The sequence below is a fragment of the Erithacus rubecula genome (assembly GCF_903797595.1).
Source record: "Erithacus rubecula genome assembly, chromosome: 14".
Taxonomy (NCBI): domain Eukaryota; kingdom Metazoa; phylum Chordata; class Aves; order Passeriformes; family Muscicapidae; genus Erithacus; species Erithacus rubecula.
Window position 1 is genome coordinate 10888390 of NC_136666.1, and position 25859 is coordinate 10914248.

Genomic DNA, 25859 nt, shown 5'->3' on the forward strand with positions numbered 1-25859 from the left:
CAAAAACCAGTTTAAATATCCACTTTGCTTCATATTTCTAAAATGAATATGAATACTGAAGTTTTCTTTCTTCCAGTGTATCTTCTTCTAAACTCTATTAGGCAAACTGTGCCTTCTTTCCAAAGAATTGACCAGATGTGCTTAAAATGTGCTCTAAAAAGAGCAACACCAGCAGATTGAAGCTGCTCCCAGAGGTATCAGTGGCAAAGTTCCCAGGGACCTCCCCACAGAACCAGGGCCCAAATCCAGCAGCAGCAGGACAGCATCCCTTGCAATGTGACACTGGTGGGTCTGTGAGCAACACTGCTCACTCTGTTCTCTCTAGATTTGGATAAATAAGAGCCAAGGGGAAAAATTCAGCACCCAGACAAGACAACCCCAGAACAGTTCACTTCTAATTATTGTCAGAAAGTTAGTGACTGTGGATCAAATCTGCTTTCAAAATATGCAATAGTCAAATATTTCCCCAAGTCTTTAGCTTAGCCTTGGGGAATGGGGAAGGGGCAGAACAATGTTTAGATCCAAAACAATCTATATTGGTGAGTAAAGATTCTACCTGCATGTCCTTCAATGCTTGTGCATTAGAGTAGTTGGGGGATTTTTTCTTTGTTTTTTTTTAAGACTGAATCCCCTTTATCAACTCTCCTCTATGATGAAACAATGAAAGAAAGAAATATCTGGAAATGAGACAGAAAATATTATTTCACTTAAACCCCTTTTTAAAATCTTGCAAGACAGACATAAGGGACTGAAGTGTAAAAATATATTTTTATCACCTCTTTCACCATATGTTCCATTATTACAGACAAAGCCTCCTTTTTATTTCTTATTTAGTAACCTAATAATTGGTAAAATTCTTGTCATAAAGAAAGTCTTTTCAGTATTGCAGCATATTCTTGTGGAACTCTGCCTTTTATTCATTGACAGTTTCTAAAGGTTCTCATGATCTCCACAGGAAAAAATACATTACTAAAGTACTATGAGTATTCTTAGCAAAGAAACTGGGATAATTTTTAACATTATTTTAAAGTTTTGTGTTGCAGTTTAACCTGTCAGGCACCACACAGACATTCCCTCACTCACCCTCACAGCCGGACAGGGGAAAGAATCAGAAAAAGGTAAAACTCTTGGCCTAACAGAAAGAGAGTTTAACAGGACAAAAAAAGAAAATAAAAAAATAATGATGATAAAAGAATGTACAAAACAAGTGATGCCCAGTGCAATTGTTCTGTATTTGCTGACTGATGCACAGCCAGTCCCTGAGCATCAGCCACCCACCCCTGGCCAACTTTCCAGAGTTTTATTGTTTAATGTGCTCCCATCCAGCATGGGACATCCCTCTGGCCACTTGGAGTCACCTGCCCTGGCTGTGCCTCCTCCCAGTCTCTTGAGCACCCCCAGCCTCCTGTCTGGCAGGACAGAATAAGAAAATGGAAAGTCATCAATTTAGTGAAAGCACTGCTCAGCAGCAACCAAAACACCATTGTTGTCATCCTGAACCCAAAATACAGCACTACACCAGCTACCAGGTAGAAAATTGACTCCATGCAGCCAAATCCAGGATTTTTTGTTAGTGTCCTTTATCATGAGCACCATGTGGTGCTCATGAGCATCAGTGGTGAACGATTTTTTTTTTTTTTTTTGTTAAACTGACAAGCTGCTTGTCTACAACCATGACTGTGGGTATAGTTACATACTGGAGGAAACTGGAGGCATAATCTTTGAGGAAGTGCAGATTTCTTCACAAAAGGCAAGAAAGAAGCATAGTTTAAGGGTATGTAGGATCACTGTCAGAGGCAGCTGGATTATAGAACTCAACAAATCAACTCATGCACTGAATGAAGAGTCACATTGCTTAAGGAACAAAGGAAAGAACAAAATGAAATGAGGAAGGATATAGATTCATTCCTTTAATGGGTGGAAGAAGCATCCACCATGAAGGGCCAAGACACCCCAGTAGCTTTGGCAGGCCATGCATTAACACAGACCTCAGGATTTCTCAGTAACACCACAAAAAAAATGATGAAAAGAGGCATCACAAGAAGAACAATAGGTTATAGGAAACTAATCCTTTCCTAGTCAGATAAACAGCACCCTGTTGGCTTACAAGAACAACATCACCTTTTTCTAATAAATTACTTCCTCCTCATTGCTTTTCCCAGTATCCAGACTGGATAACTACCCTAATGTTGAAGAAAGGATATAAGAAAGGTGTGAGTGCTCCTAGGTAACCAAAAGTTGCAGTTAAACAAAAATCATCCTAAAAGCTAACATTAAGCAAAAATTCTGGGCAGGTGAAACTTCATGGCACTATTTTGTTAATGATTCTGTAGAGCACCTGTAAAATGTCTCTTTGTTTTCACCTGGCCACAGTGACATGCCCACACTGATGTGACAGCAGCATTCAGGATTTAAGGAAAAACATCTTCCACTACATACAAACAACTTTTATTCATGCAGGTCTCAACACTCCAAGGAACACAAAAGGGGTGGTAGCAATTTGTATATTTATATGTGAGCAAAATGGGATTTAGGACACCCTGGGGTACTGCCAAAGTATGTTAGCCACCATCAGATAAACAGGATAAGGGTGAGGGAATGCAGAGCTTCACTCAATACTTGGTTCCTACACAGTATACTATACAGAACTAAAAAATACACTCAGTTCCTATATACTCCAGTATTATTGTACTATTCATCAAGACATATTGTGTGACTCAAAGTTGTCAATATCTTAATTTACAATGGCTGCTCTCAGGAGAGTCTGGGACTTCTGACTCAGATTTTCCCAGTTCTTTTTAATTTAAATTATAACCTTAATGTTATTAATGTTATGTTATGTTAGTATGATTATTTATATTTAATTTCCTTTTGAGTTTTTTTCTTTAATAGTGATATAATTTGAACTGACACAGTAACACGCTTTTCATATACTTCAGTTGAAATTGTGCCTAAGGGCAGTGAAATTCTCATCCATAAGCTGTGTGAAGAAAAAAACTCTGGCACTCAGAAGCCAAACACCTGCTAGAACTAGTGGCTGATCCAGATTTTTAAGAGAATTCCTGTTGCATAATGAAAACACAAAGAAGGGAAATGTGTGGGGTGATGGAATGGTATTAAAACCACGGCACTTAGGGGGAAAAAAAAAGAATCCTAAACCACTATACACTGCAGAGCTAAATGCTGAAGATTTTGACATTAAAGTTGTTCATGAGTGCAATTAAAACCAGATACTTTTGTCATGTGAGGAAACCTGAACAGTGATATCATATATTGCAGGGCACTGCCATGTATTTCATTGCTAATGACAGTTTTCTCCCTGCTCTCAATCTCTGTCCATCTGCTTCTGATTCAGGTGGTAGGGAAAAACTGGCAAGGTTTCAGCCCCCAGAAAAGGCTGCCCTAGCACTAGTCATCTTTCTTCATTGCATGCTGTTTATACAGTGTTGTCATCAGCAATGTGATGTTTATCATGAACTAAACAGGTAGATGAAATTGATTGAATAGTTCTGCTACTGTAAAGGACTACAGATTCTCATAATAGAAATTGTCCTGAAAATAGGCAAACTCTCAGCCACCAAGAGCTGGAATGATTTCTCAGCACAACTCTTTTTTAAGATCAAATAGCACAAAATTCAAGTAGGAGAACCTGAAGGGCATGCAACTAAGCATCTTTGACAGATCAGGAAGATAGAAAGCTTCTGATAATATCTACCATCAAAAAGCTTCTCAAGGACTGAAGAATCCTGTAAGTGCCAAGAGAGCTTGGGCTAACTCTGCTCTTCGTTCACCTTTCTCAGCAGAGCACCAAGAGCTCCTGCTACCATCTTCTCAACATTTCTTTCAAGAGGGGTGTATCCTAAAATTCTGCTTACAAAGATAGACCACCCTGAATAAGAGCCTTAACAATCCAAGACGTTCTCCTCCCTGTTACCTCTAGCTGAAGAATCCTCTCTCACCTGGAAGAAACCAGACTGCAGAGAAATGCCCCAGCCAGATGTTCACTCCCAGGCTCACTTAGGATTTCCAACAGCTCAGCACACAAATGTATTTAACATATGGTGAGGAAAATGTGATTTTTCCACTGTTAGTTTTCCACTGCTTCTGATAATTTTAATGATATTAACTCAGTTCTTTGTCTAGTCTTCTTTCTCCACTGCAAAAAGGCCCTTTGCAGGGTTTATGGACTGAGCAGCCTTGCACATTGAGTTGGTCAGGCACATTTTCACAATAAGGAAGCATTTAAATGGTCATGGTTCTGCTGTAGGAATGTTGGTTTAAGGCTATTAATAAGGCACATGAGGTGAATGCCTTTCAGCCAAGCACCCTCCACGTGTGCACACCTGTTTCAGCATGATTTTTAAAAGAAATTCCCAAAAGAAACTGTTCATAGCACGCAGTTTCTAAGTCTCAAACACACTTCTGCAAATACTCTAAAGGTTTTAAGCTTTTTGTGCTGTACTGGTGTCAGGAATTCTGATACACCAGCCATGATGCAAAGCATGCTACTCCATAGCAAACCATTTTTCCCTGAGAAATTACTTTTGTTTTATCATTCATCTGCCACTTTGAGATTAGTGATGGTGACTTCCAGTATCATTATTCCCACCAGATGTGCTACTACTGAAATGGTTTCCCAGACTGAGGCCCACTGTTCAAACACTGCAACTCATTTCTCCAAGCACTCTAATTTAGCTACACTTAAATCTCAGTTTAACTATTCCTTCAGTCCATTGATGCCAGTCTTGGTATTTATGGTCCATCCATTTTTCAGCTTCCCCTCACTTTCTGCAAGGGAGAAAGGGTGATTATTCAAGTATATTTCATCTTTCTCTCTTGCCAGTGAAAGCATCTCAAGCAGGGCAAAGTTTTAACTGTGTGTTGTACCAAGCTAGACACACTATGCAGCATTAAAAATTAAATGCTAACTAGAAAAAGGTTCAATAACTGAACAAAACCCAAATAATGCAACTGTGTAAGAGGACATACCATTAATCTGAAGACTGTTCCCTTCCTGGTCACAACTCATTTACCAGCATTAACTGACAGCATTTCACATGTACACTCACTAATAAGCCACTACTTAGATTACTCTGCTTTAGCAGCAAACCCCAGAGCAATTAAAAGCTCACATGACAGGCACTGCAGGCATCTGTTCACTGACAACTGTAAAGACTAATGGTCATTAGTTTAATGACTCATTTTTGTTCTTCTATACAATGTGTACAGTAATGCTGCAGGACTGATACAGTGAAGGGGAAAGGGCTCTTACTGAGGTGAGAAAAGATAAACACAGGCCCTGCTGCTGGAAAGAATGAAATAAATCCTCTGAATGAACCAGAATTGCTGAAATGTTAAAAGACACAGCTGAGCAAGTCAGACATAAAATGAAAATAGAAACTGCTAATTCAGAGTAGGGTGCCTGGTCTAATCAGGATAGTTTCAACACTACAACTTTATCACCCATCTTCCCTGTCCAAAGGAATTTTATTAAGCAATTTTAGAATGATCCAGGTGATTACAGAAGGGCATTCAATGGACAAATAGAGGATAAAAAATGGACAGCATTTAGGAACACCAAATTCAAAGGCAACACATTGTCTAGAGCTTTGGAATTTGAAAATGTATGACGCCCTATTAAATGCTCTGCATTTTCTTTAATTATTTTAAGCACCAAGCATATTCCTTTCGTCACTGATCTCATTACATAGTAAATTTAGTCTTCGAATGGTCAATATTTCAAATGCAAAAAGTAAGAACTGGAAGGAACAAGGAAAGATGGGCCCTGTGATTGTATTCCTACTCAGTCATCTTGTATTCTCATTCGAGCAGCTGAGTGAATTGCTTCCCTCTGTGTGCACTGCTCTGGGAACTTGGCCCCCACATCCCCAGTTTGTGATTTGCCAATACATACCACCTGCACTCCGAGGAGCGGAAGACCTTCCTGTGCAGGAATATCTTCCCATCCTGTGTGGGTGTACAGAAGCAGATGTGTGTGTACAATGGATAGTTCCCAGGACAGATGAACTGAGACATGTCATAAGTCATGCACTGCCTTCCAATTATGATTATCTTTCTACAGGAAATTTAAAAGAATAATTTTAGTCCAGAATATCACTCTGGAGTTTATGATGGCATAGCAGATGGACTGAAGGGTAAATGGTGATTTTCCTCTCTTTACCTGCAGTTTGAAGGAGCTAACTGGAGGAAGTGACAACTTTTCAGCAGGTATCAAGTTATGACATTTCTCTGAACCTACCAGCAGCTGAAACTTAGAGATCCACAACTGAATCTGAAGCACAGACTGTAGTCAAGCTACTGAAAAACCCTCCTGGTTGAAGAGTAAAGGCTGTGGAGGGACTGACTCTTATTGCTGCTGCTGGTACAATCAAATCTCTTAACACATTTGCCTGGCATGCAAAATGAGCAATCAGCTCTGAGTGCCATAGAGATCCTTCACAGGGAGACTCATTCAGCCTCTCCTGCTCCAGCCAAGTGGAAAACACCACTATTTTGCTCAGAAGTAGGATGAGTACTAAGGAAAAACTTCTCAAAAGCAGCTTTTATATACTGAATTCTAAAAGAGTACACATCTTGGGTTTTCCCCTTGACCTTGGCTTTTGAAAAACTGTCATGCCTCTTCTAAGACATGGGATATTCTGCTCACTACTTTTAAAACCAGCAAGGGCCAGAGGAAATGTGGAGTCCCCAATACATGCCCCATGTCTAACCAGTGGTGCAAGATCATCTCTTGTATATCTAGCAGCTGCTCTTTTACCACTACCATTTGCACTTCAGGTTAAACAGAATTCTTGACAGCATAGTTTAATTTTAAAGATTTACAGAGGGCCACTATTCCTACAGAATATTTTTCAACCCTTCCTGAGCACTTTTGGAAGGATCTGTGGCAATAACCTCCCCTGAATTTTCTTATCCACAGTCAGCTCTTAGTTTGCCAGTACAAGCTAAAGTGAGCTCGGAGGCCAACCCTAACAGCTCAGTATCTAAAGCTTCAGCATGGTTCCAGATTCTCATATGTTTGTCTTTAGCATTCTAAGACTTTTCAAAATACAGACAGAATCCAAGAACAATGGACTGTGCAAAGGGAGGGAAATAAATTCATCGGCCCTTTTATTTAATTGCAGAAGATTCCTTTTGCCCTATACATCTATAACTTCTCAGACTTAAAGACAGCCACGACACCAGAAATTACTGAAGCTGGAACCTTCACAATCTGGTGAACTTGAAGTGGTGTGAAATACTGTGATCTTATTGATTCAGCTGATCCATCCTCATCCTGCATAATTATACATTTCTTCACATTCTCCACTGCTTTGCAAATTGAAAACAATAAGAGTCTCACTGTTAAACAAGGCTGGAGTTACCTATGGCAGTATTCCTATTTTCATTTGCACATTTTATAGGCCTGGTTTCCTCTGCACCCTACACAGAGTAAAATGCTATTACAAGAAACCTAAACAGCAACCATTTTAAATAACAAGATCCAAATATCAGTCTTAGCCTATGTATTTCTCTGCAAGATTGGCTGTACTTGGAATTATCAGTCCAGAACATCTCTATTTCAGAGCCCAGTTCTTTTGGCCAAGATAGATGTTCTTTTATCATGATTATAGTGAAAAAAAGCCAACTTGCTGGCCTGACTCAGGCTGTAATTATTCTGTGTCTTTATACAACCTTTTTATAGTTCCTGGTGGGAAGGCTGAAGGAAATCCTACACATCACACAAAGTCTAAAATTTTTTGCCCTCTTGCAGAAAACCCATTCAAAAATGACTGAATGAGACTTATCCCTTCCCTATATGATTTTTCTTTCTTAGAGTTAATGCAGTGATTTCCCACATTTTGTTACTTCAGCTTTAATAATAAAGATACTGACTGCAAATTATTCTATTAAAAGACACAAACAATTAAAAAAAACTCCAAAAAACTATTACCTACTTATATAAAACCCTCAAAGAAGCAACTACACACTTTAAAAGAGAGTGTGGGGCAATAATTAAATCTCCAATTCAAAAGTTCTAGTCCAAGATTTAAGATGGTCTCTAAATCTCAAAATAGTCCAAAACTCTTCACTTCTGCCATTTACAAGCACAATATCATTCCAAATTACCTCAAAGTCACAAGAATGCAAGCCAGTATCTATTCTAAATCTGTACCAATACTTCCTGGGAGGCTGGGGGCCAAAGGCATGTAGGAAAGGGAGGGTCTTCTTCAGAGTTTTTTAAGATGTAATTTTTATACCTTGTAAAGAAATCTAGTAACATAACAGGAAACCTTGTGCTTAAATTCTAAAAATCTACTGTGAGTGGACAAATGGAGAATCAGGGCACCCCACTTAAACAAATAATCCACCTACTGCTACTAATTATATTTTTCTCTTCTCATGTAGATGAAAAACAGCCAATTTGTAGTATTTTCAGAATAATATTCAAGGAACAGAGGAAGTTATATGTACAGCACATTTTAAACAAAGTCAAAATACAGAAACCAAATTCTACTTCAGCTGAGTAAAGTTTTAAAGAAATTAAAGTTAATAGAATAAACCCTCCTCTGTAAATCTCTTCTTATAATTTCCTTTAGTTAAAGATAACAGCATATTGGATTTAAGTCCATACATAACATATCAAATGCATTTTTTTTACAGAGGATCTATTCATAGGAACTTGTATTTGCAACATATGCAGCAAATTATGCTATTAAACACTTAATTCCAATAAAGTTTAAATTTCACCCTAACAATAAAGCTTGTACAGTTCTTGCTCTACTTGAAATCAGATTCTAGAAATAAACAATAAAAGTCATAGGTAGGTATCATGACAATTAATAATTGAACATTTGAGATATATTGGAAATACAGCTGGTTATGTGGAAATGTTCTGATGAAATATTAAGACTAATCACTAAATTTTTTGCAGTCAGCAAATTAAAAAATTAGAGTCAACATTACGAAGATGTAGGAAAATGTCAGCTAGGTGAGAGCCTTACAATTCAGTTCACTTGCCTCTGAAAAACACAAGCTCTCATATGCCCTTCAGAGCAGCCAGCACTGAGCCCACTGCGAGCCCCAGAGCCTTGGGGAAGAGCTGAGGACATCAGCAACCAAAATGCAGAGGGAAAAGCCCCTTGTGCAGCACAGATCCTCTGGTACTGACAGCCCACAGAAGCTGCACTGCTCTCCAAAAAGAGCAATAGACACAGATGAGCTCCACCAGCATTTTAAACACTGAACAGAACAAGTATCAATGAAGAGAACTGGACAAATTTCAACAGAAATACCTGCACAGAGTAAAGCAAGATCTATTAGAATCAAGAATGTCTCCAGAAATCTAAATTTTATTTCTACTCAGGTGCTTATTTCCAACCTATCTGGTGTTAATTATGCAGCTCTGTACAGGATTTTTTTCTAAGCTACCTTATAAAAAGAGTCAATTCCAACACAAAACCATGCAAGCAGGCCCCTATTTTACAAAAGTATTGTGCCACTGTGAGCCCCAGAACAGGTATTCAGCTAGATAAACCCATCACCCTTCAATATGAAGCATCATTCCTCATTTTTCTCAACCTATATTCTTATTCAGCTCTGCAAAGAGCTCTGATTGTGTCTAATTTCTCACCTAAAAATAATGCTGGGTTAAATCATTGCTTTATGCAGCAGCACTGTAACTTACATGTAGGGAAAAGTCCATCAGCAACCTGCAGCTTTTTAACACTTAATTCAGACTAAAATTCAGCTAATCTCAGCTTGCCTGAGACTTTGTCAGTGCAATCACATATGCTACATATGCAGGTATTTCCATTGAGCATACACATAGAAAGTTTAAAAGAAAGTTTAAAATTTCAGCAGTGAATTGAGACATTGCACACCTGAAGCAGAAAGTTGCATTTTTCTATGTTGGTAAATGCTACTCGTGACAAAATGTGCTAACTTTGCTCTGCAGGCAAAGGAACAGACTCTTTGACAGGTACTAGATACTTTTGATTTCACCTAAAGATGCAATGTAATTTCTCAGAATACAGATATCCAACTCTTTCAAATCCACCTATCTCAGACACTGAAAAAATAATTGGGTCCTTCATTACAAGAACAGGTTAATGGAACTGGACCTGTCTCCTATCAGCTGCAGAATCCCATTATTAAAGTCAGTAAATTGCTTCAGCAACATGGAATAACTTCATGAAGGTGTTCAGAGCAGTCTGATTTTGGGAAGAGCTGGGGAAGAACTAGCAGGTGCAAGGATGTTGCACTTAGAAAACTCTCTCAGGAGACTGGATAGAGTTGATGACATGGGAAACTTGGGTTGCCAACTTTCTACATAGTATATAACTCTGGGAAAATTAATTGGATTATGAAGGTCAAAGAGAGAGGCCAGCCCATTATTGAAAGATAATCTGATTGCATTTTGCCAATTTTATCTGAATGATTACTCTCCAGCTGAAGAGCTAGTGCCACTTTTTCATTTCATTGCTGTTAGTCTTCTTCCCTTCTCAGCTCACTTCTTTCACAGACCCATCTGGAACTAAGAAATCACATTAGTGGAAATTTCCCACAACCAAAGAGTTGGTTTTGTGCAGCCAGCTAAACTTTCTCCACACTTAGTACAGCTTTTCTTGAGAGAAGATCATCCAAGCTCAGCATCCTTGCTCTCCGAGTAAGCCGTTCTTGAACAGAATAAGACAATGTTGAGTGGTAACAGTGGAATCTAAAGGTTGGATTTGCCTATTCTGACCCAGACATGCACATTACTAGTTAACATTTGCATAATTCATTCACATCATGTGCCAGAAGGATCTTACTCCATGAGTTAAATTTTATTCATAGCTCAGGTCTACATTCAAAATAAGACTGGGCTAATATGGAAGCAAAGGCTTATAAAAATTGAAAACTCCCTTTGAAACACATGATTTCCAGTAAGTGCAGCTAGCAAAATGCAAAACACGGTCAACATTCCTACACCATGATGTCAATTTTCATATGCACAGACAAATGCTGCTACATGTAGAAAACAGTTCTGTCTTCCTCACTGGTGGTGTACTCGTGTGTCCCTCTTCTCACCCTCAAACTGCATCATGCAGTGGAGAATGCAATCCCTTAAAAGGTTCAGAGACATCTTCTGAAGATAATAATTCTGGCAAAAAGCCACATTGATATAAAAAAAAAAAATGAGTTTCCACGTTTTGCTTCAGTTCTCCTGAAAAACAATGCACATGCTCTAAGGACCATTTTTGATGTTTCCCTCTACAGCAGTTCAGAGGAATCCCTGCCAATAGGGATGGACCATAACACCTGATAAAATGGTCCATAAAGTGACACACAATAAAAAAGTGACATGTAAAAATGCAAATCACTTCGACTTTTGCAAGGTTTATAAGCAACAGGAAAATTATCTTTATTATCTCTGCCTTTTTTTTTTTTTTTTTCCCAGAGAGACAACTACAGCCATTTTTCAAGAAAACAACTGTACACAACATTCTAAATGCCATCTGTCCTTAGCAGTTATATGATGAAGAAATTGACTGATTCACACCACACAACAGGGAATATGATAGCCAGCTAGTTAGCACTAATACAATTCAGCCTTAGTTTGCTTCCTATGGGCAGGTCTTACTCCAGAAAACTCCCACTGATGTCTCAGGCAGAGTGCCTGCAGACTTCACTTGCTACTCGAGTGCAGGATGCTGTACTGTTGAAGTAGAAAGCCTGAATTTTACAAAATAAGGTCTCACTTGTGACACAGCAACCTCATGAAGGATCTTTTTCAGAACTGAGATCTTGAAGTGCCTGGAATACAGGAGCCCTCATATCATCACTGATTTCAAGTGACCTTTTGGCAGACAAGGAATGAGGAGACACTCAACAGCACAGTTAATGAAGACTAGGTATTTTCTTTAGTGTTCTCAAAGACTGGTTTTAACATTTGAAATAGTGAAAAGAAAGTTTGCAATTCCTGCATTCCCCCATTTCTAAATAGTGGCATCTATGTGACACATTACAGATGGCTCACAGAGGTCTAAATCCAGCAAGAAAAATAAGCAATTGCAAACAAATGCATCATTGATGTCTGCTAAGGACATAATTCAAGCAAGTTCAAAAGATTAGAACAAAACCCACATGTTTTGTTATTCCAACTAAGGCCCTTCTCAAGATGGTTATCTACAGGAAGAAATTTTCTCCAAGAAAAGCTTAATGTTCCAGGAACACCTCTTGTTTCCCTTGGAGAAACCATGCAAGTTGGGTTTTTTTAATTAAAATATTGATTTTTATTTATGAGTTAAACAAAACTTTCCCTTTCATTGTCACATTGCATAAGGGAAAAGCTTTAAAAGGTTGGGTGTTAAGAACAGGTGATGCTAACAGGATATTGGAAAGGCCCATGAGACTTACAACATTAAGTAAAATGTATTTGCCCACTGATCTAATTGCTTACTAATTTTCAAATCTATTCCCACCAGATAACTAATGGCATTTTAAGCCCAGCTCCTGGCATTAAAAATACATTTATAGCTCCCTCCTAGCAGAAGATAAACAGCTGCATGGTAAAACCCCACATGTTAAGATAGCATTCTGGAGGTTTTCTTTATAGTTTTAATCAACTTATTGTGCTCCAAATTCAACTGAAAGAGGGAGGAAAAAGAAAGGGAATAGTGTTTGGGTGTGCAGCTTCAAACTGAGGGGAAGGCAAATGCAGGGAAAATGTCTGGAATATTTGTGTTTTACAGAAGGACTAATCACATAATGAAAGAGGAACTTAAGCCAAGCCATATTTAGTAAAATATCAGAAGCTGTGTCTCTACTTATCTTCCTCAAGAAAATACTAGTGTTTGTTTAAAAACAAGAAGCTATTCCAGCAATTAAGCCTGAATTTCATTGCATACTTGAAAAATCATTCTAAAGTTCTATCACTTGAAAATGCATCAGAAACATCCTAAAAATGTTTGCATGAAAAAATTAACAATATGAAAATGAAAAAATATTCCTGGCAGACACAAAGAAGCTCAGAGTGTAGGCACCCATTCAGGTTTACAGCAAGTTCTCATGTCCAGGACAATCATACAGATAGTCCTGGATAGTAGAGCATGTATTTCTTTGTTAATTTTTAAATGATGATTCATAAGTGACAGCACATCTAGAACTGGTTCTAGTCTAATGGTGCTCAAGTGTAGCCCCAAGGAACACCAAAATGATCTAAGAAGTGATTCAGACCAAGGAACCATTCAGTCTATCAGCTTCCAACAGCAGCCAATAACTGGACACCCAAAAAGCATGTCCAGAGCAAAAATGCTTCAGTACTTTCATAGACTCATCTTCCCAGCCTGCTAGGTTTTATCCATTTAGTACTATGAAGTGGATCTTCCCAGTACTCATCCTGTCTCTCCTAAAATCCATGTAACTTTCTACTCCAGAAGTTTGGGAAGGAGTGCCAGATATCATCACCATTAATGGAAGAAACCCACATTTCATTGTTTTCCATCTCCCTCCTGGCAGTTTTATTCAAAGGCACTCAGTTCTTACCCTGAAAAAAGTTACCAGCTGATTACTGCCTAACTTCACCCCATTGATAAAGGGATCTGAAGTGTATCCAGTGCATCAGCACAGACAAACTAGGAACTCACACAGTGATAGGATGATAGTTTTTGATTAGTCTTACACCTCCCTTTCATAATTTCCTAACATTCAATTGGCACTGTTAACTGCTGTAACCTGAGAATCACCAGTCTAGAGGAAACATGTAATTTGTTAGTCATATAAAGCACCTTATATTCATATAAATAAAGTTATAAAATCAGGGGACAAAAAACAGAGCCTGTTCAGGCAGTCTTATCAGTTAGTGGCTTTAGCAAAATCCCCTACATAGCATACAGGGCACACAGCCCATCTCTGCAGGGTTAGATGCATTCTCTGTCCTGCTTTCAACACAAGTGTTGATGAGATCAGCTGAAAGAACTCTTATATTATAATATGCTGCATGTACCTGGCAGTTTACAACTAGGATATTACCTAGCAAGCAGAAAATACTCAAGACACTATTGGGTTTTTCAGCCAACATCCATGTTACTCAACCAGGGAACAGTTTAAAAGTATTTGAAGACTCAAGAAAACAAAACACCAAATGAGTAATAAGACCTTTAAATCATCTAATAAGAGAAGACTCTCAGGAGAGGAAGACAAATCATATATCAGCATATTTCATTTGCTATACATCCACAGAGAGCACTGAGCTTATTCAGCCTTCTGCTTCCACACCACTGCTACATCACAAGAGGCTGCAGTAGTCAGAAAGAAATGTCCATCAGAAGAGGCAAATCTGGATTTATCAGAACCAGTACCCATCCCTTGGTGTTTCTCCATGCAAGTAGATAGCCTGGAACAGCCACATATATAAGCAGGGAAATTGCAACAAAAACAGGGGGCTGGAGTTATTTAATTTCTTGTTGAATCAGCCAGCTGGGAATAAAGCCAGTTCCTGCAATCTTCTCTGAGCTTCAGCAAGGTGCAGGCCAGGAAACACTTATTGCCAGAGACTGAGGAAACACAATCCTTCACTCTTCACATCCTATAGAGATGCAGGTGTGTCCTTGTCACCTTCATTGGTTCTACAAGGCAGATCAGGCCACTAAAATTCTCCTCCACATCTTGATTTACCATACAGTGAGCCTCTATAGGTCCTTTCACTTACACTGTAAATATTGCCCTGTTTTGCTTGCATGCATTAACAGGAGATTGCATCCTATAAATTTTAGGCAGCTTCAATTCTTGGCAAAGCACCTGATGACAGAAAAACCACGATTACATAAACATAGAAATATATGATTCTACATATAAACAAATATTCCACTTATTTAATGCTACAATTCAGCCTCATTAACCAGTTGGGACCTCCCACCAGGACACCAATGACAACTGTTAGCATACAGCAACAATCTAGTAACTGCAATCATAAATGCAATTCTATTATTGTTTCACAATCTTGTTGAGCAAACTTGCATTCACTGTGTTTCCAGTGCATCCAGAAGCATGACAAACTGACAATTCTTGGAAACCACATTTCTCAAAACAGACTGAAAATGTTGTTCCCATTTTGCCTCCATAATGATGTTAAATCTAATAAATACAAAATTAGAAACAGGACTAACATTGTTGCTAAATACTTTATGTAATCTGGTGTCTGGAAGGGATTTATTAGGCCAAGTTCTCAAAAACTGCCCTCCCTTTATAAACACATGACACTTGTACTGGCACTTCTCAAATTCTCAAATACTATCAAATATGCACTTGAGTACTAGAATCTACACACCAGAAACCTATTATTTCAAAAGAATATTTAGGGTGAAAGTTTTGGTTTAATCAGATAAATACAATGAAAAATACTTAGCCAGAGTTTTTAGAAGTGCCTAAGGCACCTAAGGCCTGGCTTCCATTAGGTTAATTGAAATTCACCTTGTTTAGAAAAATCCATCTAAGCACTTACCAATGCAATTGAGTACTTAACAGTGTTTGTGTTTAACATTTCAGGTCTTACTGAAAGTCATCAAAACAAAGACTCCACAAACCCTTCTGAAAATATTGCGTATCTGCATCAATTAATCACTCTTGTGTGGCTGTCATCATCCAAAAAGGAGTTCTCAGAACTGTCCTGCTTCCTAGAACTTGGAGTGAGGGCATTTTGAAAATCTGACCCTTAAATGCAAGAGCATTTGACAGGCTGAATTCTTCAGCTAATATCAAGTTTTCCCCTTACAGGAAAGAAAATTACGTGCATGATTTCAAAACCTAAAGGAGTTATTGTCTATCACTGACAATAAAGTGAGTGCACAGAGCATATCAGAGCTGCAGTGCTGCTCCTATGTGGGTCTGACTAGTCTCTCTGGAGCTGCCATGGCTATATCCTATGTCCTTTCTGGAATGCTGTGCTCACTATCAAACTGTACTTCAAAAATAAACCCATTCTTTCACCGTGCACAAACTGTCCCTGTTTTGCAGAGATTTTGCCTAGTAAGAATTACTCTGGAATTGTTCAAGTGTGACTGTGTTGGACTGTTCACAGCCACAGAATTATCAGTATTATTAACTGTATGAAACTGCAATAGCACACAGATTTGACTGAAGCACATTTGCACACTATGATAACTTATACCTGAGATCTCTTGCACAGACTTACAATACCAACAACTATAGAGGCATATTATGAATCTGCTTCCACTATCACTAAATTCACTTCACTACTTGATTTCAAGCCATACTGGAGCTCCTGGGGATTCATGTGAGCATGGATAAATGTTTAAAGAAAAGCTGCAAGCCCAAAAACTGAACATAAAGACAAATATGTGGACCTACAGGTTACAGAAGTAATAGCAAATAAAAAGGATTCAAATTTTAAAATGCATGTTCTTTTGAAGCAAAATGCATTATTTTGGATGGCAGTACAATCAGTCATGTACATTTTCTGTGATCCAAAGGTAGGAAGGGAATTTGGTGCACTGTACAAAACTGTCACCTCAGTGCTGTTTATGCCCCAGTTTGGAAAGGAATAGGAAGGATGCAGCTGCACCAAGCTGACATGAATGAGTAATTATCAGTGACTAGGTATTCAAATGTCTTCTAAACCAAAGATCATCCTAGAGCCATTCCTTCCTTTCTTGACTACTCTTTCAAGAGAATTAGAAGCCACTGGCAGTTTTTTGAAATTATTCCTACTCCCAAGGCTTCTCTAAACATACCAGACTCTTGAATATCTGGTTTTGGAAACAAAAATTTGAAGCTCTACACACAACTGATCTGAGAATTTCTGTCCAACTTTCAGTGTAGCTTCATGAGAAATTATCATAACAAATACCTTAAATAGTAAAGGGGTGCCTTCGTTGATGATATCTGTACTCTTGGTCTTCTCCCATAGCTTTAATTTTTTATGACACATTTTAAAAAGTAAGTATTCATACCTAGTTTGTGTCTCAAGTCACAAGACACATGCATCAACTTTTCAGGCAATTCCACTATTGGATTGTAAACTGGGGGCAACAGCAGTTCAGATTCTATGAGCACTGGCTGAGCAATCACTATCAGTCATAAATTTAAAGCATGTACAGAAACTTAAACATAAGTTTTCTGGTAATGCAGTCACTGAGTTGCAACCTTGTCAATAGCAATGAATATTTTAAGTCAGAATACTTGTACAGAGTCTCAGATGTGTTATTTGTCTTTAGAAGCAGCAACTCAATCTTCACACTAAGAATAAAACCACAGGCCTTTTGAGGCTGATGGCAAAACTCCAGATGGGTGCAGAATTGGCACCTGCCTACAAAACCAGAAAACTGCTTCAGATTTAACTCGGGACTTGCCAATCTCACCCTGGTATTTCTGATCAAGGTCACTGGAGACTTAACAATGGCATATAGTTCATAATCTATTTTCTGGACATCAGTGTGCAATACATTTAGTGACTGTAAAACAATAACCCCAAGGTTTTCCATGAAGATGGTCTCCAAGTCCACTATGTCATATAATGGACATCAGATTTTTGGCCTTGCAAAGCTCAGCATTAAAGACATTTACTATGTTGGTAGTTTTTGGCAGATTGGTTATGGCAGAATCATTTTGAAGACAATAATGTTTTCAGTATGTATATCCTCCATTTCCAAAATATCACAGATAGTTAGAAAAGACCATAATGCAGGCAGGGATTGCAGGAACATAAATCATGGAAGCAACCAACAGTTTATTGAATGAATTTATGACCTATGAAACTTTCCCTTCCATAGAAATCAAGACCTAATGCTTCTTAAATATCCAGACATGGTGTCTTTGCTGCTACTCCCTCTGCACACATTACCAACCCCATGGTCTTTGGAGGCAGAATGTACTGACTTGTAGAGGGTTTAATTTGGACTATAGGAACCTAAGAAAATATCAGCTTATTCCTGATTTGAAAACAACATACCAGAGAATAAATCTAAAATGAATCCATGTGTTAAATTCTTGATATACATTTGCCCATACAAATCTGCTAGCCATCATTTCTTCCTGCCAGTAATCCATTAGTAAGACTATAAAGATATACAGTCCCACATACATATCATAACAAATATAACAGCATCTAGCTGAATGTTGTAATAAAATATCATCACAAGGTTAAGGAAGAGTTGGTTACCAGGCTGAACATCCTGCCTTTTCAATTACCAATATGAAGCAATGTGTACTCAAGAGATCACTTCAAAACAGCAGAACTGGGCTTGGACACTTCTACTTTGTTAGCTTAACCATCTCCTAAAATCTGTAGAATTAATAGCTCTCCTGCTACAATGTAAAGAAAAATTAGGAGCCTTTTAAACAACATTTAGCAATAAATTCAAAGCTAGGGATGTCATTAACATTCCCAAATAGACATAATCTGTAGAATACAGTAACTTCTATGGATAGTTATTATTTGAATCTTTAGAAACAATGAGTTATTCCATGTTGCTGCTACCACCATTTGATAGACAAGTATCTTGCTTGTTTTCAAAAAAAAACATACATATGTAATCTGCTTGTATTACCACTGGCTTTAGACTAATGCAGTTCCATTAATTTCATTTATATTGGCACATACAAGAAAAGGTCAGCTATGTACTTGCAAAAGAACATGGCCAAGCCTTACCCATAAGTGATCTCTTCCTGAGTGATTAATGTCACTGCTCTTGGTCACAGAACAGATTTAGCAATCAGGCAGCTCAACAATACTCAGGGGGTAAACTATTCCCTGGGTATCCTTAGAAATCTAATTTACCTATTACTATAGCATCTAATTTGCCATTGGCAAAATAACTTTGTCAAATTTGAGACACAGCACATCTGCAAGGGCAGAGATAATTTTGGAGCCCAGCTAAACACCACTCTGGAGAATCAGAAGGGACTCCTATAACCAAAGTTAAGTTCCATTGCTTCTCAGGAACAGCTACCTCTTTTTCACAACTTCTCATGTTCAAGTTTTCTTTGCATTACATTCATACCACATTCCCACCACATTCTTTTTAAATGGTCATTTTTTTATTCTGTACCTGCCTCAAGAAGGATGAAATTAATCAATTGCACATAAGTGACATGACATAGACTTGTGACCCTGCCCAGCATCCAATTGTTTCTAATTGATTAGCTCCAGACACAAGCTCTTTAATAGCCAAAAACAACAGAAGTGGAAGTTATGGTACAATGTAGGGTAAAATGACTGTGTGTGGTCCATTTAGTGTGGCCCCAAGCAACCAATTAAAGAATTAATGGTTATGGGATACCAAAAATGTTATGTTAAATAATATAAAATATCTTTAATGTGCCTAAAATTGTGATAAAACACCTAAAACTTAGGAGCAAAAAGGCCTCCTACAAGATTGGGGTTAAGTGCTAATGACTCAAATATGCCAAACAGATTACAGTATTTTAAAGGACAATCAAGACCATAAAATTTGACCTGGATTGAAGTGTTCCTAAAGCTACTCACAATAGCCAATTGATTACTACAATGTGTTTGGGTTGTTTTTATTATAAAGAGACAAGTGAAGCTATGCCAAACCATTCGTGGAGAAGAGGAAACTATGCCACTACTGGTTCCAGCTCTGCAATAAGAAAAACATGAAAGAAAAAAATACAAGAAAAATACTTTAAAGGCAAAAAATGGTCCCTTCGTAACCAAAAGGCACCAAAACAAAATTAACATTTCCCTTCTCTGAGCTTCTATTCTCATCTTGAACAGAACTATTAAGGGAACTTCATGAACTATTTTCTGAGTGTTTTATAAGGCAGGTTATCACAGCATCACTCAACTGCTTGCACACAAAATTACAAGCACAGAAAATCTGTAACATTTTTGTCCTTGCATAAGAAACATGTAGGCAAAAAGCAGATCCCACTGTGACTCTATCTGCTCAGGCATGCACTGTGTTTTACTGCACAATTAATACAGATGTAAACTTTAATGGCGAGTTCTTTACTCAAGTAACCAGTGTACTGGTTAGCTGCAACCATAATCCACAGAAAGGAGGTGTTCATCACCTGCCAAAGCACTCACAGCACTCAGCAGTGCTGAAGTGCATTGAAGCCCCATTCCCACTGCCTTGAATCTCAAAGTCCACCATAAACCATCACATCTTACTGAACTGCCTAATACACTCTCCTCAGTTCTTCATACCCCTTTTTGATATTACTTTTGCCTGCTGTATTGTTCTTCAATTCAAATTTCTTCAAGAGATATGTTGATGTACTGCCCAGCACATCAGGCTCCACTTCTCAGCATTGCAATAGTACAAACAGTACACAGTAACACTGATTTTATTTAAAGACTTCACTTTTTTAATGAAAACTACTACAACACTTAAAAGAAAGATTCCTATTTGAAAAAATAAATCTGTTTATTTAGTCATCTTTTTCTAAGGATTTATTGGATTTAAGACTGAAGAATCCTTGAAATATTTTGTGCTGTGGGAAAATCAGGATCAAGAATGACATACTGTAACAACATCTCCACAGCATGCCAGCACACCATATTTCTTGAAATACCTCTTGGAACAGATTAGGCTCGTGTGTCAGGCAATAGATCAGATGGCAGCGATGGTTTTCCCTCCATGGTTCCTGTACTCATTGAACATTTGGACCAAAAGCTTTTTTGGGCACCTTCCCTGCCTTCCTACTTCCACATGCTTTAGATGTTTCTACCCAGGTATTTCTATAACCCTTGTCACTTACAGCACCTTAACATTTATCAGGTGCTTAAACTCCCAGGGGGAAAGAGCAGCTGTGCTGCCTGGAAAGACCCATGGCATCACACATCTGGCAAGATCTCCCTTTGGTAAAGTCAGGTACAATATATTGAGCAAGGGAGAGAATATTCATTTCCCACATAGATGTCTTTGAAAGCTTGGTGAAAGGAAAACTTTCTCATTGGGAGATTTTTAATTACAGAGCAGCTCCTTCAGCAGTTTTCTGTTTTAATACAGGAATGCAAAGTGAGCAGCAAGATCACCTGATACAGGACCAGGAATCACAACAGTAACAAGCTCATTACCTACCTGTAGATGAGCACAGAGAGCAAAAGTAAGCCAAGTGATCTCCCAGGACAGCCCAGTGGCTTTAGGGCTGGCCATCCTCATGCCTTGGGGCTCTGCAGAGAGAAATTGTTTCAAGTTACAAACACAATCAAGTGGGCTCCGCCAGCATTTCAATGACTAAAGCAAGCGGGGCGGCCGCTGGAAGCGGCGCAATGCAAAGAGCGGAGCGCTGCGCTGGCCAGAGCAGCGGCGCACGCCATGAGCACAGCCTGCAGGGTGAGGCGGCTCCAGCTCGGGCACCGACAACCACACAGAGCTCGGGCACGCCGGCAATAGCGGACAAGCTTGATTATCTCCTGAATGCAGGAGAATTTATTCAAATTGGGAATCCCTCCCATCTTGATCTCTAGAAGGTGAAATCCAAGGAGCATAAAATTCCTGATGTACTTTCCAGCACTCAAAGATGAAAGCCCAGCCTTGTGATTCCAGCAGTCATTTGCACTGCCTTGAAAGCCCAGAGACTAAACAATCAGGCTTCAATCAGTTTAGGGAAAAAAACATCCGTCAATTTAGTGATCAAAATTACAAGGCCAGCATGGGCTTGTCAATTTCAAATTGCCAAAAACCCCTTCATGCAATAATACTACTAATTCTGTTAATTCCTTGTGTCAACACACCTTATAGCCTTAGACTATGCACTTCCAGAGTGATCTCAAAACAGTGCAAGTTTTAAGCACCCCCACACATACACACAAACAGCCCCCCCTCCCCTCAGCCACCACTCCTCAAGTTTGCCAAGTCCCACAGTGAACGCAAAGTTTTTCAAATAAAGTACTCCTTTTTAAAAAGAAGGCATCCCAAAGGAAAGCAGTCTATCCAAAAAGTTCTTGCACCTGTTCAACTGAACATAATTAAGATTCCTTTAAGAAAGAAGCGTTGTATATTTCCTCCCTCCAAAAACATCCTAAAATTCCCCTACTGCCCAAATCATTAGCACTCCTGGATGCTTTTGTCGTTCGAAAGTATCAACTATGACAATAAAAGAAGGAAGACTTATTTTCCCCGCGTGTCCAGGCACGCCGAGAGCCCCAAGTGGCCGAGCACAGCAGGCTCCGGTGCTCCCCAGGTGCCGGTGCCCGGGCTCCCCGCGGCCGAGGGATCCGGCTCGGGGCAGAGGCTCGGGGCTGCCCTGCCCTGCTCCCTGCCGAGCTCACCCACCTGGTGCGGCCGCCGGGGAGCGCGCAGCGGGGCCGGGAGGGCGGCGGGGAGCGGGCCGGGCACCGGCGGCGCACGGGAGAGCCTCGCCTGTCACGGCACCGGGGATGCAGCATCCTGCCCCGCCAGCGGCGGCCCCTCCCTCACGCCAGGCTCCAGCCCACCGCCGCGCCTCAGCCAAGGTCCTACAGGCTGCTGGCAGCGGGCCGCCCCCGCCCGCCCGCCGCAGCCCGGCCCCGGCCGGAGGCGCCTCCACCTGCGGCGCTGGGCCCGGCTCGGCCCGGCCCGGCCCCCGCTCCGCGCTCGCTCGGCGCCCCCCGCGCAGCCGCTGCCTCCCCGGCCAGCGAGAGCGGGCGGGCGGCCAAGCGGGCCCGTCCCCCCCGGCCCGGCTGCGGAGGCACTGGCGACGCTCCGATGTCGGGGGCCGAGACCCCGGCAGCCCGGGTCCAAGTGCTTCGTCTTCCCCCGAGGGGCAAAAGCTACCGTGAAGTCAGCCCCCGAATCTGATGCAAAGCAGCTTCCAAAACCACAACCATCCTGTGTCTCATCTGCAAGTAACTCACTATACAGCTGCAAATCTGCTCGCACACCGAGTAGGTCTTTAATCATGCTGCCCTCTACAATATTTTTAGGTTTCCTACTGTAAATCTGGCGAAAATGTCTCGTACGACAGCTTTGCTCTCGTTCCCCCTCTGAGCTTCGAGGCGCTAAACAGGAACGCCAAAATCCTCTACCTTTGCACTTCGGCTTCCAGGGATGTTCCAGGCTTTCGTCGAGTCCGCTAAGAGCAGCACGTAGAGAAAGGGCTCTGATCCCTGCCACTGAAGTTAAAAATATGCTCCAGTGAACTAAACATAACCGATGAAGAGTTTGTTCAAATATGTTGCACTGGAAACTTTTCCAATCTGTTTAGGTTTCTCACCAGCACGGGAAGGCGCCTCCTCCATGGCTAGGAGCAGAGTGCCCTCTGCTGAGAGCAGCCAGCAGAGCCGGGGCCGGCAGCAGCGAAGGCACCGCGGACACACAGCGCTGCCTCCTCCGTGCCACCGAACCCACAGGCTGCTCTGCCGGACACCTGGGGCAAGCTCTTCTTCCCGGTCTGAACAGGCTGTGGAACAGCAAAGAGTGCTAAGCACTCGGTCTTCTATTTTTTCTAATATTGCTCAGCTGAAAGTGTATCAGCTTCCTAGAAAGGCTTTGCATCCATTTCAGTTGCCGCAGTTACTTAAACAGTCCTTTCACTATGACATCAGTTATTATTAATTATTATCTTCAATTATCTGAAATTATTATCTTCCAAAATTATATACCCATGCAGGTAGCATATACTTCAGACTTGATCACAGGTGATTTTAAATCCACAATTTGGTCATAGATATCTAATGTAGAAAATACATATTCCTCTGCCAAAACGATAGAGATGAAGCTGACCCTCAAGACCTGCCATCTTCTTAGGAATGCACCCAGCTGACACCACCCTTATTTAGAATATCTCTTCTCTTGTACTAGAAAGGAGCTGCTGTTTACATGTAAACCATAGGTCTGGTTATGTTACATTGAAACCATCCTTTTTGAAAGTAAGATGAGCACTCAGAAAATAACAATATTTGGAGTATAAAAATAGCCCTAACCTACTACTAGAAACTACAGCGGGTTTTGAACAGCACTTTCCTATGTGAAATCAGGGCATTTTCCTATGTGAATCTCATTTTCATGAAATGCTGACTTGTGTTCTCATTTATTCAATTTATTTTCTTCACCTTAGCCTCACTACACATTCCTGCCACTTTACTCTTTTCTCTCCAAACTTCCAGTGAGAATCTAGTATTTTGACTCCTGTTGGAGGTCTTCATAACCTCTTCTGCTGAGCCAAGCAAAAACTGAATGAAACTCAGGTGTCCAGGCAAGATGTGATTGAAAACAAGCACTTCAAAATTCAGAGCACCTGCAGCTCCATAGCAGGCTCCTTAACATGCACCCTGAAGTTAAAAGGGCCATAAACTGAAACATTCTGGTTGCCTAATTTTCATACCTGGAGAAGTTTGTCAGCAATTCTGCAAAAACAAATTAATCACATGAGTTTAAAATAAAACATCATTCTCTAAGGAAATATTTGACTCACTTTTTGCTTACCATGTCTTGTCTGTACAGATTACAAACTCTTCAAGGCAGAACTTCTGTTCTTTGCTGATTACATTGTTTTCACATCCCTGGTCCAGTGTCAAATGCATTAGGTATTCTCTTAGTAGCAGTTTTTTCCACATAGCCTGTTAATTCCCACTCATGCCACATTAGCCCAGCAGAGTCAGTATAAGATTTTTGAATTTCAAACTATAGCAATGCTTTTAACACTCAGTTCAGTTGTATTTGTCTTTGCTTTTAGCAAGGCTTTTTTATTTCACATGTGCTTTGTTTTTGCTGGGCTCTAAAATATACATAATTTAAATTACATGGAAAATGACAATTCTAAAGTCTTTACTTTTCATAAAATTGTGAAATATGGACATTTGCACTTATCATTTCATTCAACACATCATGGCAATGCCATCCATCTGTACAGCTGGCATGGGCTCTCATGAGGAAAAGGGTTGGAAATACAATGGTTTTATCCTTTGTTTTACACAAACTTAAGACCATGTGCCTTCACCATGTGTGTAACATAACCATGAAATATTCTGCAATTTCTTGATTTATGATCAATTGCAACAGAAAATGCTAAACTTACACTTAACTGTGCAGGAAGAAGCAGCAGAGAAAAAAGATTCTGCAAGTTATAGCTGCCAAAGGGCCAAATGGAAAAAAATTAAATCTCTGGTCTGGCAAACAAAAAACCTCTGTTAAATCACATGATAACACCAAATCTCACTCTTTCAACATTAATAGAAAATGTTCATATTTAAAAGAGAAGCTCAACCCTTCTCTATTTATAGTTATCCTGAAATGGAGGTAGACATACCTCTTCAACAGATTCCACTTATATATAATTATTTCCCCAAACCAAGTTCAGCTACACAAATCTGATGATCAGGGTCCATTCTTACATCACAACAAAAGTCTTTACTACTCAAGAGAAAATATGTTTGGCTAAACTACAAATTTAAAATCATTGAAACAGTGCAGAACAACATTTGGCTCATAAATCAGCATTCTGAATAACAAATAGGAAAATTGGAAGTATCCTGCAGAGGCCCCATGCAGAAATTACATTTTGGTTCAACATCTCAAAGTTATCAGTAACAGAGCTGCACCTGATTGATTAATAAAAGCAAAATGTTAAATTTCCTGTAAGTAGACTAATGAGAACCCTGACACAGTCTATTCAGTTCTTTGGCCCTGCACTGTATGCACACAGGGTGCTTGTTTACTCTGAAATAACAAGCCCTCCAGGGCAGAGGGCAATCACACACTGTCATCCACCAAAAGTATGTTATACCCTGTCCAGAGTAAAGCTTCTATTAGTATAAAGGTGCAAAGTTCAGCCACAGCACCCTGTCTTTCATTTCCTGGAGTTATGGAACCCATTGCATTCCATGTAGATCCTTGCCCAGGGCTTTGGAAATAGCTCCATCACTATAGTAAGTAGGAAAAAAAAAAAAAAAAATCTTGAGGCTT

The 25859-nt window shown here is 39.8% G+C and overlaps 1 protein-coding gene across 1 annotated transcript in view; it reads right to left on the minus strand.

The window, feature by feature from the left end:
• The window catches only part of ADAMTSL3 (ADAMTS like 3), a 161394-nt gene extending 139014 nt beyond the window's left edge, over positions 1–22380 (minus strand). The window contains exons 1-2 of the mRNA XM_079317719.1: positions 22251–22380; positions 21054–21145 (exon numbers count right to left, since the gene is read on the minus strand). Of these exons, the coding sequence (XP_079173845.1) occupies positions 21054–21134 (81 nt within the window). The 5' untranslated portion in view covers positions 21135–21145; positions 22251–22380. The remainder of the gene's footprint in view (positions 1–21053; positions 21146–22250) is intronic.
• Between the last annotated feature and the right edge of the window lie 3479 nt (positions 22381–25859).